General features: G+C 47.3%; 2 protein-coding genes; one reads left to right on the top strand and one right to left on the bottom strand.

Annotated features, from left to right (window-relative positions):
* Window positions 1-848: 848 nt before the first annotated feature.
* Window positions 849-3127, top strand: GSTUM_00004279001 (uncharacterized protein; the record flags this gene model as incomplete). XM_002835524.2 has 6 exons in its annotated part: window positions 849-1153; window positions 1224-1328; window positions 1385-1492; window positions 1543-2367; window positions 2427-2865; window positions 2928-3127. Exons 1-6 carry the CDS (start codon window positions 902-904, stop codon window positions 3125-3127), a joined length of 1929 nt encoding a protein of 642 aa, XP_002835570.1. The 5' UTR covers window positions 849-901.
* An 11812-nt stretch (window positions 3128-14939) lies between these two features.
* On the bottom strand, window positions 14940-15805 carry GSTUM_00004281001 (uncharacterized protein; the record flags this gene model as incomplete). XM_002835525.2 has 2 exons in its annotated part: window positions 15226-15805; window positions 14940-15191 (listed from the first exon to the last, which is right to left on the bottom strand). The coding sequence occupies exons 1-2, from the start codon at window positions 15397-15399 to the stop codon at window positions 14940-14942; spliced, it is 426 nt and encodes a 141-aa protein (XP_002835571.1). The 5' UTR covers window positions 15400-15805.
* Between the last annotated feature and the right edge of the window lie 3024 nt (window positions 15806-18829).

Genomic DNA, 18829 nt, shown 5'->3' on the forward strand with positions numbered 1-18829 from the left:
CTGTTTAAAAATTTCACTCCTAAAAAAAAACCCCCCCCCCTACGCAAGGCGCTTGGAACTCCTCAGAAACTGGGTCTTCTTGCCTCTTGCTCTCTTTGTGTGTGTCCCTCACAGCCAACACCCTCCACCATCTCCACATCCGTCCACCTCCACCATCACGACCAGCTCCACCCCCTCTTTTCGCCCAGTCCAGCCGCACCACGGCTGAAAAGTCACAGACTCCTATAGTCAACGGCATCTCCTCACTATCTCCTCACTAGATCCGACTCCTCTCCTCGCTATCCTCTCATTGACAACCGTTATTCACCAACTGTTCAACAAACCCCGTTGCAAGCCGAAATTAGCGACCTCGAGTCTCTTCGGCTCCTAACTACTGCTGCATACATCGAGGAATCAAGCCCTCAATTCTTCGTGTTCTATTCCTCCCCCATAGCTTTTTTTTCTTTTTTTCTCTTTTTTCTTCTTCGTTCTGTCACTCCTCCCGCATCACACACGCTCGCTCTTCTTCTGTTGCTTCTTGCCGCTTGCTGTCTCTTGCCCACTCGATACCTTACCGCAAGGCAAAACCCGAATCTTTCAGCCTCACCGAAATCTCCTCACGTCCACCCCTCCTTCCCCTCTCTCCCTCCGTCCCCGATCCTCTGTTTTGCATTCTATAAACCCACAATTCTCCCCCGCATCACATTCTCTTTTTTGAAGTATGAGCAATCAACTCAGCAGCCGTCTAGGACGGTTTACCTTCAATACTAGTAAAAAGAACAACAATAATCCCTCCCCTCCTCCGAACGTTGGTCAACCATCTGGTCCTCCTCCGAACCAACCCGGAATTCCGAGGCCTTCATCGTATCCCCCACCATACGCTCCCCCTCCACAGCATATAGCAGGTAGAGCCTCTAGCCCAATGCCTCCGCCAGGGCCGTATGGACCGGGTCAGATTGGCCCTATTCCTCCGCAAGGAGGACCTCCCATGGGTATGCAGGGCCCTCCTCCTGGACCCTATGGTGCACATCCACCAGTTTACCCTCCTGCCCCTCAGATGGGGGGTCACCGGGACAGTCATCCTGGAATGCACCAGATGCAGAATAGGCCTCATGCGGCAGAAGTTGAAGGTACCAACAAGAGCAAAGCGCAGCTGATCGTTGGAATTGATTTTGTGAGCATACCAGAGCGCAGATATTTTATCCAGAGAAGCGGGGAATGTTCACTGATAAAGGCATATATAGGGTACCACTTTCAGTGGTGTTGCATTTGCATTTGCTACGGATCAGGAAGCGAAAGAGGATATTATTACCGAGTGGCCCGGTGCGGGTAACCAGACTAAGAATAAGGTGAACTCGCTCTTCTCGTTTTGGAATTGAACCAATCACGTCTAACTTGCACGCAGATCCCCACTGTTTTGTACTATGACCAGTATCAGAAGGTTGTCGGTTGGGGACCTGATATTGCGGATGCTTTGGCTCCTACCGGTTATCCTAAGCCTGGTGTACAAAAGGTATAATATCTTGGCCTCTTTTTGGTATGTTGCATACTAAACCTGTGCAGGTCGAATGGTTCAAACTGCAGCTTATGCTTTCTGGAAATACTTACATCGATCCCATCAATCTTCCCCCTCTTCCTCCTGGGAAATCTGAAGTCGATGTCGCTGCGGACTATCTCTTCAAGTTGCGCCAAGCTATGAGAGCTCAGCTTCAGAAGACCTTAGGAGAAGTCTTTAACCGTGAGGAGCGTAATATCCGCTATTTCTTGACCGTACCAGCTATCTGGAATGATGCGGGGAAAGCCGCAACCAGAGCTGCAGCTATTCAGGCTGGTTTTTTGAGAGACGAAAACGACAATAGGTTGACATTGATTACAGAACCCGAGGCTGCGGCAATGTTCTGTTCCAAGACTGGTCTTCTTAATCTTAAGATCCATGATGCTGTTCTTATTGTTGATTGCGGTGGTGGAACTGTCGATTTAATTGCTTACGAGGTCGAAGAAGAGGTCCCTTTCTCTGTGGCGGAGTGTACAGCAGGTTCCGGTGACTCTTGCGGTTCGACAGCTCTTAATAGGAACTTTTCGAACATCTTGCGTGCCAAGATTAGGAAGATGAAGTTGCCGGATGGATCGAGAACTGCTGGCAAGGTATACGCCAAGTGTATTATGGACTTTGAGAACCGCATCAAGGCGGACTTTAGAAATAATGGACAAAAGTGGGCTGTTGATGTCGGCATTGAGGCTGAGTTCCCTGATGCCGGTATCGAGGAAGGTTACATGACTTTCACCAATGAAGAAATTCTTCAGTGTTTTGAACCTGTGGTCAATAGAATTCTGGAGCTGGTAAGGAATCAAATCATTGCCATCCAGGCGCAGAATAGACAACTTCAGGTATGTTTTTGCAATAAACGTTACACGGGAGCTACAGTCATAACTAATATTATTGATAGAATGTTTTGGTTGTTGGTGGATTTGGTGCCTCAGAGTACCTATTCCAGCAAATCAAATTACATGTGCCTCCTCAGTTCCAATCAAAGGTTGTACGTCCTATGGACTCTGTGGCTGCTATTGTGAAGGGAGCTGTCACCGCTGGTATCACTGAGAAGGTTGTTACATCGCGTGTTGCCCGTAGACATTATCTCATGGCAACTCTGCAACCGTTCAAAGAGGGGCATCACCCCGAGCAATACCGCGTACCCAGCTTGGACGGAAAGGACAGGTGCAAATATACTCGCCAGATTTTCGTCACCAAGGGACAGAGAGTCAAGATTGGGGAACCTGTCAAGGTTTCTTTCTTCAGACAGGTCGCTCCTGGCGCTACTCTGATGTACGAGGATATCCTGTATGCTTGTGACGACGACGTTTGCCCAGAGTACACCAAAGACCCTCGTTAGTATCCCCTATCCTTCATCCTAACCTGATGTAAAGTACTTATATAAGCTATGATATAGGTATCAAGGAAGTTGTGACACTCACCTCTGACTTGTCTCGAAAGAACTTGGAGAAGGACTTCGAGCGGATGGATACTCCTCAGGGAACATTTTACAGGGTCTATTTCGATATTTTCCTCACCCTTGACGGATCAGAATTTAATGCAGAGTTGGTCTGCCAAGGCGAGGTTATGGGTCGTTGTGTAGCAAAGTTCAGGTAGAGTTCCTGCTATGGGTTTTTCGGTTTTTTTTTTTTTTTTTTTTTTCGGTTCGCAAATGCAAACGAGCTCGTAAGTTGCGCGGAGAAGTTACCAATGGTGATTTATTTTATTTTATTAAAGCAAAGTTTGGTGTTTATTATTCTATTTCATGCTTTATTTTTTCCTTTCTACCTGTGAATTTTAGAGATTCAAAAAAATCTTTGAAAAGATGGACTGGGAAAATGCCGGAATGAGAGCAGAGGGAAGACTTAGCACATTTGTTTTGCTCCGCGAACAAATTCTTTTATTCCTTACTTCACGCTATTGTTGTCATACTCCTTTATGTTCTGTTGGTCCCTGTCTCTCGTCTTGTCCAGTCTGGCCCATACTCCGCGCCATCTCTACCTGTCCCTTATGTTAACACCTTTCTTGTTCCGCGCTTCCCTTGAAACCCATACCCCTGCAAGCATGAGCGGTGGAAATGTTTACCTTCAATTTTTACTTTCTCCTCTCTTTTGTCACTTCCCTTCCGTAATTGTTCTTAATGGAACTTTCACCCTTCACTTTTTTGCAGTTAGTGAAATGTTAGTTCTTTAAAAAGTATCAGCTTTTTTTTCTCTTTTTCTCTTTCTTTTTCTTCATTTTTTTTTTTTCGTTCTTGTTGGGGTGTAAGTTACATTGCTTGAAATTCATGATGGTGGGAAGGAAGTATGTGTAGGTAATAGTTTTGTGGTGGTAATGAGATGGACGGTGTTGCTATGCTCGGTTTTGTTTGTCGGACAGGGTGTAGTGCTGGCTGGTAACACGATGTGATACAGGTAGGTAAGGTGGAATCAGAACTTTAGCATACTCTCGAGTGATTGAGTATGAAGATAGTGGAGATGGGATGGTCTACTGAGCGGTGTTCTGGCACCTCGCGGAGTGAATATCACCCTCTACTTGCGCACTGCAGAAGTTTCCGGAAATGTGGAAAATAACTTGGCACCTTGGCACGATCAAAAAAAAGAAAAAGAGTAAAAACAACCGGAGTAGGAAACGGGCAATCAGAAAGAAAAGAGAAAACAAAATCAAAGTATACTATGCTTGAAACTTATTACCTCTATCTTGTAGAATACATTTAGCAACAATAGAGTGCAATTTAGATATCTCATGATTGATATCCTCAACTGTGATTCTGTTTCACTCCTCCTTGAGAATTGTTCTCATATCTGCAGAATTCATGACTTGCTCCTCCTCACGCCGCCGTAGGATCCTAGCCTTCATAATCCGCCAGATATGCTCAATCGGATTAAAATCCGGAGAGTTTGGTGGCCAAGCAATCTTTTTTGCCCCCACCTTTTCCCTTTTGGAATTCGTAAAGTTTGAATTGTGTGATGGAGCATTATTCTCCATTAACAATAGGCTCGAGGTTGGATCGGCAGCTAATTTCTCCAAGTAGGTGGGCCACAAAATTGGCCGACAGACACAAGCCACATACCTCCAAGAATCAATCCCCCCCCATCCCGGATCTTTAATTTTTCAATTTTCAATTTTTTAGACTACCAGGTCTGCTTCGTTTTCACCTTTTCCCCTGTGTCCTTTGCTGTCTTGCGGGCTTCCTGAGCTGCCTTCAGCTCCGCCTCTCGTAGCTCTCTCCACTCACTACTGCTCCGCCAAGCTGTATTGAGTAAATGTTCCTCCTGCTCGCACTGCTAATTGTACTCAAGAACTTTGGATTTTGCTTCTTCTTTTTCTTGCTTTGTTTCAGTCAACCAAATAAAGAAAGGCCCTTTCCAGCCCCATCCAATGGCCTCCCAGCACATCACCGAACGGCCTTTTTTTTTTTTGGCACCAACACAGTCATTGTGCCACTTTTCTCCTTTCTCTCTCCACACAATACTAACTCCGAACACCGCTCCAACCTCAATTGACATCTCATCCATGAAGATAAGGCCGGCCCACTCCTGCTCTGCTCTCCAGTTCTCCCTGCCCGTGCAGTATATCTATATAGTCAACCAGTAGATAGTTAGTAAAGTTCCAATATATATATAAAATAGTATAATAAATTAGGTTGACTTACCAAGCGTTTTGCTTTATTTTCTGCATCCAATATTGGTTTAAATTCCTCCCTGTATGCATGAATGCCTCGCTCAATTAAGGCTCTAAACACAGTAGCATCACTTACATGCTCCAGGCCAGCTTCACGATGTATATCAATCAGCTTCATATGTCGCGTCTTAAAGCCTGTTTTTACTGTCCTCACAAGCTGATCTTTATCTTCTGCTGTGAGGGTAGCTGGCCTACCAGCACGCTTCTTAGAGTTCAGGCAACCTCCTGAGATCAGCTCATATAGAGTGAATGGTGCCTCGGTAACCGGTGCACTATTGGCAGGAACCGCAAGGGCAGGAATTGCGTCCAGAGGGGTTGAATCAGGGGGGCCGGACTGTGTGACACGATTTTCCAAAGTTGGTGGAACCGCTAATCCGACACTGTCTTCAGCCTGTCTAATAACAGACATACTGCCGGAGGCAAGGGTATTGGTGGTGGCTTCCTGGCGGGCCACTCGTGCATTATCCACCGCATTATGACAGATATCATTCGCGGTTGATATTGAAACTCCAGTTTCCTTTTTTATTTGCTTATAGGTTATTGGCTTTGGTAGACTTTGGTAGGCAATGATGACCGCACACCGCCGAGGTGAAATCTCCTTTCCTAAGATATATTAGTAACACATCTATACAGAGTCTATTCAAACTCACCTCTTTTTACTAGATTCCGTGGCATGGCGGTGTTGTTGTGGTTGCACCGATCACAAGAAAAAACCCATAAACGGTGTGTTGACAGGTTGCAACCTGGGTGCCAAGGTGCCAAGTTATTTTCCACATTTCCGGAAACTTCTGCAGTGCGCAAGTATACTACTCTAAAGCGAGAGCTCTTGAGTGATGATGCGAGGAAACCTGGATGCCTTTTATTATTTGCACACAATTCTATAAACGAGTGATTATTTGTGACATTTATTGGAGATCTATAAGGGATTATTACTATGGGGATACTGGAAAAAAAGGGGGGGGGAGCAATGGATAGACGAAATGAGTGTCTCGCCAATTTCTTCGTCTCTAGCCCTTAATTTTCGCTGTGAGAACCTGCAAAGTTGGTATGATATCACCACGGTCCACTCTCACATTCCGCCAAACCTCCTCGGTCCATGGGGAGATATGAGCTTTCCCAGTTCTGTAAAACCTACGCCAAGGTGAAAAAGCAAAGCCATCACATAACAGTTGAGAAGTAAGATGACTTATCATAAGAATTTTTTCTTTTTTCTCCTTCACAAAATGTATCAAAGACACCTCCTTATTTCCACCACCCACCGCCCCATTCAGAGCTTCACATATTTCACAATTGCTCGATAACTTGTAGCAAGTAGTGCGAGGGATTTGGCATTAAGTTCCTAGATTTTTTTATGACTGATGACATACTATCATAATATATGGAAACGTCGTTACTTGATTTTTTTTTTTCCCGTATCGTTTGTCATACTTCCATTACTCGGATTTTCATAACTATGAAAATCTCTACTCACTCTCCGATTTAGATTTAAGTATTGCAATCGCTGAAAGGATGTGACTTGGTTTATCCATGTTGGAATTTGTCTGGGGCTAGCATGTCGTGTTGGTAGTATGGTATTATGTCGCTTTGGCCTTTTGCAAATGCTAGGTTAGAAGTTTTAGGATTACTACCGCCTCAAGGTAACTTATTGATTGGGAACTGGATGTGTGTGTGTGTTCATACTCACACTTTTTTGATCTGGGCCGTGGGCTCGAACCGCGACAAGTACTGTACTGTCCGCGTGCTCCCGTATTGACACTGATTTATATGACGCTCAACAGAACTGCTCAAGCACCGCCAGCGGAGTCTTGGAAAGGCATATATGGGAGGAGGAGGACGTTACAAAGAGGGGGAAGAAAAAAAAAGGTCTAACCATCATGAATGCCCTGTCTGTCTGTCTGTCTGTCTGTCATTTATTGAATCTATCGAATGGGGGGATTAGAGTGATAGGGGATGACGGGCTGAGTTTGGTGTGGTTGGTTGGTGAATTTCGGGTCTGGACTTGCTGAATAAATGACCACTCAGGGGAGGGGTGGGGGGGGGGAGTTAACTTACCCTCACCCAGGTCACTACTATGATCGGGAGACGCGCTCATTGATGTTGCTGAGCAGTGTATTTATTTTTTCGGTCTTTAGACTTTTACTTACTCTCATTCGGGGTATTTATTATGCTAGAGAATCTGGATGTGAAAATCATTGAATTTTCGGTAGGCGCCACCTTTTCCCCCTATCGGGGTGAATTTTGGAGGAATTGTCCAATACCGAGTTTATCGAATACTGGAATTATTATTATTATTATTATTATAGCGCGAGTATTACGCCTGATGGATTTCTGTATTAAATCCTCGCGCTCACGGGTGCCGGCGGGCTCTCACGTCCGTGTGAGGGAAGTATCATAGTTGGGGGCTCGCCGCTCGTGTGGGGTGGTCTATATACATACATGATGGCTTGAGGATTTGGGATGCGCTGTAGGAGTAGTAACTTAGTAAAAGCCCCTTCTATGCACAGTAGAGGTATGTATGATATCATATCCGTGAGGTTCTTTCCTGTCCCAGTTTATGGATGGATTGCTAAGATGCTAGAACCCCTCGTGGGTGAGTAAAATGCGATGCACGTTTTGCTATATAATCGTACCGAATAACTTAGAAATTGTAACAAACGTTCTGGATATGCTGTAAGCTAATGTTTCCCTTGAGGACCACTGCGCTGTAGCTTCGGTCCCACGGACAATTAACCCGGTCTGTCCGTCCGTCCTCAGGCCCTGATGGGGCGGAGGGTGCTACCCAAGAGGCCGGCATGGGCTCCTTTTTAAGTTAGCCTAACGGGAACTGAGCTGTGATCGTTCGGCAAATTAGGACAGGGTAGATTGTTTGTAGGAGGTAATAATCGGGATAGATTGTATCTTCGAGCGACCTACCTTCGAGGTGGGATAAACGAGCGTCTTGAATACGTGAAAACTCGCTCAGATATGTCATACTGCGGCATGTAGACATCTCTATGGCAACCTGTGGTAGGCTGGATGTCGATATCCCCAACAGATATCTGCGAGTTTCCGAGTGATCCGGCATGACCACTCTAATTTTTGGTCTTTTGTCAGGACATGTGTATGTACACTACTTGAGCGCCCCTTGCAAAGGGCTCTCTTGGAGCATCGCAAAATGACAATCATGTTCCCGATATATGGCCGATCAGAATTACGTTTGAGGAAACAATCGCGAGCTAGCACCCCCGGCAACTGAACAGCCCGAAATAACCTCCGCGAACACCACAGTACCACGCTAGGATTCACTTCCTATTGCACGTGTAAGCGCAGCCGCCGTCGAGGCTAGCGAATGTAGTCGGCAAGTCCTACGATCCCGCCCACTCACTCGCGGAGTCCGAAGTTTCAATAAACGACTAGCTCGTCCAGACCCCTTCACGACCATCACTAATTAATTCCAGTTATCATGGTGGCGAAGAAGCAACAAGGTAAAGCGTTATGTACAGTACATGTCGAAAACATATCGAGTGATAAGAAGTAGCTCAGCACGCAACCACTCTCAGAGGTTTTCAAACATACAGTCCCTGGTAGAGATCTTCAAATGTTTCTCCTACCCTGTTGGCAAAGCATTTATTTATTGGCCACGGGGGAATATATGCCGAGAGACTACTACGAGTCGCTGGGCCTGCATGTATGCATGCATGCTGCTTTTGACGTTGCCCGCCTACTTGCCTGCGAACGCTGCACTCGGTGGTACGGTATGTGCCCGAGTACCCGGTCCGTTCCGTCTTCGGGGTCCTGACGGACGGGTGGGCCTTGTAGGGGCCTCAATTGCTAGTGTATCAGTTGCCTGTTGGTGGTGGGAGGGGTTACTGGTAGCTAGCTGGAGGACTGGGGGGGCTTGCCGTCAACTTCCTGAACGGCGGTCTTTCCAAAGGGCATATAAGTATTGCTTTTACATGTCCTGGATGCCGGATAGATTTGAAATAACGACGATGGGGTCCAACTAATGTATTTGCTGGAGAAGTGTCTCTTTCCTCCCCCTCTACAGTTGGTCTAGTTCTATGAATGCACAGGAATCTGTATTTGGGTAGAAGGGTCCTAGTATTTTGTATAATACCTTGCGAACAACGAAACAATGATTGAGCAAGAGAACAAAAAGAAGGGTCCCAATTTAGCATGCCGGGCGCAAGAGAGATTTCAGATAAATGCTGACAATTGGAGAGCTAACCTACCTACGAGCTCTAGAATCTTCGGCTCCAGGTCGCCATATTCGGTAGTTACATCCTCTGTTACAAGTGAAGTCCTGATGTGGCAGATGCTTTGATACGGTGGGAGATTTACGGATTCAAGATCAAGGATTGCTGGCCACAGGTTTAGTAACTGGCTGGATGCGGATTGCGCTACTGTACTAGTACTCACTCGGCCTGTGATTTCGACGGGCCGACCCTGTATGCAGAGCTTGTGTGCACGGCTTGTAAAGCCTGGCCAAAACTGCCTATGCACAGCCCAATTCTGCCTGGCCCATGCAACCCGTATGGCTTCCCTGCGGTGATGAGACGAGCTTGTGAAATAAGACACCTTCATGACGCAACATTACGGAGTAGAGTAGAATACCGTGAGAGCTCTGGGCCAACGACACGGTGGTAACTTTGGTGTCCAGGAATGGCTACCATAGCGAAAAAGATTCCAGCCTAAGAGAAACTATAGTATTCTAAGGTGGGGTTCCCAGTGATCCGGGAGATGAGTTAACACGATTTGTATAATACGTGTATAGTGGATTACTCATGGTTCAGTCACTCAAAAATATGAAAGGAAGGGAGAGACGGATGGGGGAAGGAATTTGTCTTTGAAAACAACCTGTAGCCCTGTGGGCCGTAGGCTAGGGCCGGGTCTTGTGGGGGTTTTCACCGTTCCACCGAGCTCTGCCTGTACTGTGCCCGCCTGGCCAGGCCTCCTGATAGAGCGACCCATCACCAACCTAGAACGTTGGAAACGCTGAGCTCAATAATGCCTTAGGATAAGGGAGCAATTGTTTGCAATAAGACTGCCTTTATGAAACTGGTGGAAATGTAAATGTTTTAATTGCAGTCCCAGCGTCGCGGGAAACCTAACTTTTCCAGCTGAAGGCTATATAAAGTTCCCGTTCACATGAGATAAGCAATCCTCGAGCGGAGGTGGCTGAGACACTTTTCTGCATCCTAGGTTATATAGCCCAAACCCAAATATTAGGCAGATAGCTTATCACCTCGGGCATAAGTTAGGCGGATAGTTCCACAAACCATTGGCAGCACAACACCACACGGGGCCGGTATAGTATCACACTCGTATTCACGGTCTGGTATCCACCCTATCAGCGTCAACCCAGGCCCCGACCCCACATTCCCACCCATCCTTGCTGCGGGCCAGCTTATAGCTAGGTTTTGTATGATATGATGGAATATTGATTTCTTCCAGAAAGGCTAGGAGATTAATTTTAAATAATCCGTTCACCGAAAAGTTACCGACTCCCGCGCGTGATTCAAAAGCCCACGTTTGGTTCGTTCGGAGCTGCATAGCGGTTCATCTCTTCCTTGAGATAGAAAATGCACCCCCGAGAACCCGAAATATCAACGCCCCCTGGGTGCTGATCACGCCACCATGAACCTCAGGTAGCATTGACTATAAAAGTGGGGTAGTCCATTTGTCCACAGGTGTGAGGGCGTCGGTAGTAAAGCTATGGTACCCCGGCAGTGTAATTAGAGAGTACTTTGGTATGTCGGTATTCACTCTCTAGAAGACTGTTGACACCAGTGCCGACCCACGGAGGTGCGACGCGATAAAAAGAACTTTAGGGCTGCCAATAAATTCTCACCAGAAGGTGGAGAGTGTAGTCTGCGGGATGCGGAGTAGGATAAGTGAGTAATGAGATGTGGGAAACATCGGTAAAGCGTGTAATAAACTGCGCAATTAAGAAAGTGTATAAATGCGCCAAAGGCGAAAAAGAGAAGCCCTCTTTTTCTTTTTCTTTTATTTCTCCCTCCTCCCTTTGTGGTATCCAGTTGTTCGGAGGCGATGGAAGAGAAACTTACGTACCACCCTTCATGAATCGGGGTCCGGTGACTCCCTGGACCTGAAGAACTCCTGTTCGGAAGAAGCATATTTACTCTCTGAAGTTAATGAGATATGTGATAACCATAAGTAACCTCCGCCAGAATACTGCGCTGATAGTGGTTACCACCCGAAAGTCCAGCCCAATGAATTTTAACCTTCGAAAGGGAGGAGAGGGGATGAGGCCTTAAAGTAGCAAATCAATGAGCAGCAACCACAAAATGATGTCCAGTAAGAGTACGTCAAACGCGCACTGACGTATGCTGATATCCATTGCATTTCCTTCTGGTTCCGTTGTATGGAAGCGTGCATGATAAGTACTCTGTGCGAGTATTATGCCAATGACCCTCGCCTATCGATCCTGCTGTCCTCAGAGAGAATTTGCTGCGGAAATTGCGCATGATTCACATGAGAGGGAAAATGGCGACATTGGGGTCCTTACCTGTGTTCTTGAGAGCTTTGGTTCATCGTAGGAATGGGTTCCGCCTTTTCCTATATGCTCGGGTTATATTATCTGCAGCTGAGGAATGATATTCCAATGGGATCTGAGGTTTGGTGAAGTTGGGTTGTTGTGAGGCACTATATGTTGCACAATACTTTTGCCATGACAGTACGGCTGATGTGTTACAGGGTAGAGACATAAGAGAACCTACTAGTACAGCCCGTGAATACCCTAGAAGCGCACGTGTTTTATCATAAAGACAGGCGCCTGCAAGGTAGTTTTTCTGCAGTATCACCTGCTGTGTAGCGGACAGTACCGCTTTGCGCCTTTCATTGAGTCTCGTTGTTTATGGTGTTGTGTCCGCATTCTATCCAACACATGCCACAGTAGAGGAATGCTTCCGCATGTCCTTCCATCGTTGCAGTGGAATCACTGGATCCCGAGCCGTTTAAGATGTACCTCCGTGCTACTCGAATCGTTGTCATTTACAGCGCTGTTATAGTAGCTCATCTCTTATCGATGCAATTCCCTCTGAGTGGGTGTATTTACACTCGAGTAAGTTGTCGGGTTCGAATGTGCGCCTACTGTATCATACAACCACTAGGTCAGGCGCCAACCTTCGTGACGGTATACGTCCTGAACAGAATACCACGTCAGTGTTAGTATACACGGGTGCCTGCGAAGTACAGTGCTATAACCGTCACCTAGCACATACCAAGCCTGGACAGTCCATCACACACTTCCCCAAACCGTTTACCCCCTGTGCGCAAGGGGCCGACCGAACTACCGTACTGAGCGGGATCCATAAAAATAGTCGGCCGTGCCCCACTCCACTCACCGCCAAGCGGGGCACATCCCGGTTCCGGGTCCCGGTATGTTAGGATCTCCCCCCCCCCCCGGGCCGACCGATCTCCAGACAATCCTCGAGCAGCACTAGAAACCGTACGAGAACAACTATCCAGCCAATAATCGTCGCAGAATAGGGAACACTTGCAGCTCGCAATCTGGTTCGCCAAGATAAATTTCTTGCACTTCGAAAAAGCACCCAACCAAACCCACAGGCCACGCCACCCGTGGAGTCCGAGCCCACCGAGTGACCCTTCATGAACCAACATAGCACACGCACGAACGGGAGCTTCCCTCATCCATACATATCTTACCCAACTGTCTACCGCAAAACTGGGTTACCCCACCCCACTACCGGCAGCAACCCCCGCCCGCCCCGCCATCCCAATTTTCTCAACGCGCGAAGCACAAGTATTTCCAAAGAGGCCCCTCCTCTCCTCCCCTCTTTCTCCCTCCATTCATTCATTTCCTTATTTTACCTACTTATTTGTTTGGTTGTTCACTTAATTAGCTCCTCCCCGTTTTTTCTTACTGTGGTATCCTATGGTAAGCTGCGGTAGGGAGTTTACTCGTGCATATCGCCAGGATCGTATAAACATCGAACACACCGCGGAGTGTGCACGGGCCAGGCTCCCCAAGGGAGAAAAGGAGGGGTTGGTATTTTAGTGTTATTATAGAAGAGACATTTTGCAATTTGATGATGGGATACCGACGTAAACTTTTACACGGTAAATACTTTTCAATTAATTCATACAAGCGAGTGAGCGTTTGTGAGACCAGCCCTAAGAAAGGAAATGGTATTTTTGTGGAGAGCAGGTAGGTGGTGAAGTAGGGAGGGAGGGAGGCAGATGAGCTGGGTGTGCAAGTGAACATAAGAAATTTTGGGGGTTGAAGAACTAACTGCGACATGGCGGGGGTAGTATATATACAGTTGAATTTTTTTTTTCCAAAACGAGAATTAAAAGGCAATAAATTGTAACGGGGGGGGGGCGTGGGAGTGTTCGTACAAATGAGATTGAAGGGAGGGGAAAGGAAAAAAAAAAGCCGTTTTTAAAAATGTACAAAGAATTTTTTGTTTACCATGAAAAAAATAACTTTCTCAAAGCCATTTTTGATGATGAATACAGGGGGGGGAATTGGAAGGAATAATCTAGCTCAACTCCTGTAGAATCTCAACTAAGGTTGCGCACTGATGCTGGAGGTACGATTTCAATTCGTCCTCTGATCGATATCTTGCCCAACTCTTGCTCCTAGTAGGAGTTTCCATTCTATACTCCGAGATCATATCTTGGACTGTCGAGATGGATTGGATGATCTGTTCTTTTCTGCCATTATCTCCCCTCTCAAGATCAATCCTTTCTGCTTCCTTTCGCTCCGCAGCCTTTCTCACAGATTCTCTCCATTCTGCCTGTCGTCGTTCAGCCTCCTTTCGCTCCAGCTCCTTTTGTCTTGCCTCCCGCCTCATCTGGCGCTTCTCCAGCCCCGCTCTGCGAGCAAGTCTCCTAGCCTCTTCTTCTCGCCATTGAGCCTCCCGCTTCTCCACTTCTCGCCGCAGATTTTCTCTCCTCTCCGCCTCTCTCAACTCTGCCTGGCGGGCCTCAGCCTCTCTTCTCTCGGCCTCAATCCTCTCTGTTGCCTCTTTCTGCCTGCGCTCCCAGGGCGCCTTAGCCCGCTCTGCAGCAGTGTGCCTCGAGCGGCCCAACTCTGGGTCGAGCAGGATTTGGTCCGCATCCTGAGACCGCGAGGAAGAGCGGCGAGTGGAAACAGCGTCAAAGGAATCCCGCCGCTTGGAAGATGTGTGTGTGCCCAATACACCAAAAGGATCGCGGGACATTGACGACGAGCGCAGCGGGGTGCCGTTGTACGTGTCCGCGCGCGGCCTGGATGGGCTGTGCGGAACATCGAAGGGGTCAGATCGGGGTTTTGAGGAAGAGCGGCGAATATGAGGCGGTGGGGTCGTTGGCGAGACGTCGAAGGGATCACCACGGGGTTTCGATGGCGAGCGGCGAATATGGGGTGGTGGGGTTATTGGCGAGGCGTCGAAGGAGTGATCACCACGGGATTTTGATGAGGAGCGACGAATATGAGGTGGTGGGGTCGTTGGTGAGGCGTCGAAAGCGGCGTCACCACGGGGTTTCGATGTGGAGCGGCGAATATGCGGCGGGGGTGGGGTCGTTGGCGAGGCGTCGAATGGATCACGAGAGGATTTCGACGAACGCCTAATATGGGGTATGGCGGCCCCATCAAAGAGGTCGCGGGGTTTTGACGATGAGCGACGGGGAGAAGGTGGGTATGATTCACGGGATCTTGATGCGGAGCGATTCGGGGCTCCGTCAAAAGTATATTGATGTTTTTTTGGCACAGGAGTTTCATATACTGGTTTTTTTTTTGTTAGTTGTAGATACAAATGTCGGAGTTTTTGCGTTGCTCACCTGGGAATGAACTCGAGCTCTTGAGGCTGTATCTTCCGAGTTCTTTGTCATATTTCTCCCGCTGCTCTGGGTCGTTCAATACTTCGTATGCTTCCTTGACCTTGATATCACCGTATATCCTATAAGCCGCTTTGCTCATTTCTTCCAAACTTGCTCTCAATGGGAACAAAGAGTATCGAATGGAACCACCTCCCACACTTCCACCAAATGACTCCATGGAAACAAATATAAACCCCAAAACGTACCTCAGTAAACTTCTCAGTAGCGCTCTGCACATTCCCTGGATTCTTGTCGGGGTGATGTGCAAAGGCAAGCGTTCGATACGCTTTCTTGATCTCAGCGTCCGAAGCATCGGCAGTGACACCAAGAACAGCATAATGGTTGGCACGCTTAATGGGAGTCGTGAAAATCGCAGGCATGTTTGCGTTGTTGTTACTGTAATGTACTGACTGTACTGTACTGGTTCAAGGTCCCTCTTTTTCAAAACCCTTCCACCTCAGAGGTAAACGGGGAGCTTATCGTTAAATTATCGAGAAAAAGACCGATTTTTTTTTTCTTTTTCTTCTCTGCCTTCCTAGATCAACTAAGAGGAGGTGGGTCGCAGAAGAGAAGGAAAGGGAATGAAATGAAATAAAATGAAATGCTGGTTTGGTTAGAAAAGATATATAATACGGTGGTGAAAAGGAAAAATCGTAGGGAGGGGGGGGGTAGTGAAAATAATAGGATGTACAGAAAAGCTATGAGGCAGAATTTACCCCTGAGCTCCCTTACTTTTATGTTTACTCGTACGGATAGACTGTTGTGTGTTTTTTTTTCTTCTTTTCCTTTTTTTACTTGGTGATGGCAGAGTGTCAGGCAGTTTAGAGAGCGAGCCAGTGTTGTATAGGAGTGTCGACGGTCCGCCGGTGATACGATGACAGTTGGACGGATAACAATACTCGAGTAATCAACCGCTTCTTACCTCTGCTACTCTACTACCCAAGGAATAACCTATAGCACCCCCAAAACGATATTTGGCCAAGGATAAGGAAAAAGCAACCATACAGCTTCCTCTACCCCCTCAAAAAAAAACTCGTGTCAAGTAGAACTCTGCCTGCTTGCCTACTGTGGGTTCGACACGTCCCCGATACTCTTCTCTAAGTAGGTGCGTGGCGGGCGGTGACTGGGGGGGGCAAAAAATCAACACTACAAAACCATCTTTGTAACACAACTGGGACAACGTGTAACCTATCAGGCGGGAGATCAGGAAACTAGGATGGAGCCAAAAATCAAAGGCTAGTCCCAGTTGGAACAAGACTCCACTTTTTTTCCACTTTTATTTCCATCGAGGATCGGGCACTTGCTGGCCAATTGATTATCGATTTTAATATTTTTTTATATTTTTTTCTCACCTATCCTTTTTTCTCACCTTTCCCCCACCGAGCCCTCAGAACATTCCCACAACTGCTATTATAGAGAATCGCTCTTGTGTATTCAAAACAAAGTGGGGTTGGTAACGGTTACTGCGCCGCGAATGGGGTCGAAGGAGCAAGCCGTCGAACTAGCGAATAGGCTGAGGCCCTCAGTGTGACGATAGAGAGTTTAGGTGTCGAATGGCTGAGAAGCGCAGTACCGGTACATTCGTTTCAAACTCAACTTAATTGGATTACGGGATGAGCTCATTGTTTCCGACAACCTTTTCTTTTTAGCCCTCTCATCCAGAGATACTCGTGGTGGCGATGAAGAAGTGGGCTCACCGGCTGGGGGTAAGAAAAGTCACAAGTTAAACCGGTACGATCGATTGACATTCCATGATTATCGTTCCATCATCTGATCGTCCTACAGTACTTGAGTACTCGAGGACTCGCATTGTACGGTAAAGTATCATACTGTACAGCACAGCAGAGCCCGCCCACCCGCCTCCACAGACTGCAGGGGAACCGGTGGAGGAGCACTCAATTCTTCCGAAGTAATGACAAAAAATTACGAAAACCGGGTGACGGAAACGGGAGCTCATTATGGACAGCACGATCGCACTTTAAAGACAGCTTGCCTGTTGGGAAGGAGGGGGGAGGTGAACACACGAGAAGAGAAAAGAAGAAGAACCCGACGAACATGTGCAGCTGACATGACCAACGGTAAGTAGATGCGCCGCGAACGTATTTACGGCACAGAGAGTTACTCCAGAGGCAAGGGGCAGAATAGGAGCACCGAAATGGCGCACCAAGATCCAGCGGAACATCGAATGCAAGAAAGAAAAGGAAAGAAAAGAAAAGAAGAAAAAAAAGAGTCAAGAAGGTCTTGCGAATCGAGGTAATGACGCAGAATTCAGATTATCGATGCTCGCGATGCCGATTTTTATATTAGTCCTAAGGCTGACAAAGGGGGTGGGTTCACACGTATTGCGATTGAATTCTTCGTCCAAATTTGGAAAAAGAAAAAGAAAGTAAGGTAAGGTAGGAAAGTCTTAGTTGTGGGGGGATCGAAAAGGGTAATAATAAGTAATGCAGCTTTTTTTGGATAGGAAGTAGTTAAAGATACTTGTAACAAGGGGTCGGAAATATTTATCTGTGAGTGAACTGGGTGGGAAGGAGAATTGAGACTGTAGCTGCCAATACCTGACCAGGAGTGAGAAAGGCTGGTCAGCAATCAATGATTGAGCAATGACCATTCCCTTGCCCGATGACGTATCCGATTGTAAAAGTGAAACATAGGTAATTCAATACTCGAGTAGAAAGAAAACCCTCTCCAGAAGTTCCCAATATCAAACCATACCACTGACATCAACACGCTCGGAATCGTTTCTGTAGTCCCGGGAGGAAAGAGGAGGATAAATAGCCCGACGAATCCATTTCGCATACCGGGGAGGGAAGAGAAAACATCCGATAGGGAGAGCTCAGCGGTAGTCAGAGATTAGGCCTAAGTCTGGCCTCCTCCAGCAACCCGATTGCATCCCCAAGTTTATATTTCCGAGCTATATCAAGAGCGGTTCTCCCGCACGAATCCTTCAACCGGGCATCTGCACCCTTCTCCAAGAGCACCTTCACGCACGCCAGAAAGCCCTTTTGAATCCCCGAACAAGTAACGCCATGTCCACCACCGAACGTCCTCCAAACCCCCAATTCATCCTCCATCCTCCTTCCGCCCGCGACGCACTCGAATCCATGAATGGCAAAGTGCAACGCCGTATCATTTGACCTTCCGTCACGGGCGTTGACATCCGCGCCATACTCAAACAACAATCTTATCGCAACCTCCTTGCCATAGCGGGAAGCGTAGTGCAATGCCGTTAGCCCGTCTAGCCGACTGTGCACCTCGACTACACCGCTATTCAGCAATTTTCTTATGATGGCTCCGTGGCCGTAGGCTGAGGCCTGGTGCAGCGCTCCCTTCGCCCAATCAATGCCCGCGCATTCTTCCTTCTTACGCTCTAGTACCAGGGTCACTAAGTCCTCGTAGCCCTCGATTGCCGCCCATTCCAATGCCGGCAGACCGTCCTTGTCCTGGACGGCAAGGTCGTGGAGAAGCGGGGTAAGCACGGCGGCTAAATGGCGGTTTGTGGAGAGGAAGCTGTTCAGGTCTCCAGGGCTTAGATGCTTCGCGATGAGGAGGAGAATCTCATTCGGAAAATCGGGGAGTGACATTATCGTATGGTGGTTTTGTTCATGAATTGCTCTTTTTTTGTAGGGGACTTTTTTGTTTAGGGGAAAGAGGACAAGCGAACTCCCACCGGTAGGTTGTGGAGGGCGGAAATAGGAGAGAAAAAGGCTGGGTTATTTTCCTATGCAGAGGTCACTGGGTAACTTTCCGACCATTGAAGCCCGTATCATACATATCATACAGCATATATCATATGTGCTAAAGTAAATT

This window comes from Tuber melanosporum, assembly GCF_000151645.1.
Source record: "Tuber melanosporum whole genome shotgun sequence assembly, scaffold_11, strain Mel28".
In the NCBI taxonomy this organism is placed as follows: domain Eukaryota; kingdom Fungi; phylum Ascomycota; class Pezizomycetes; order Pezizales; family Tuberaceae; genus Tuber; species Tuber melanosporum.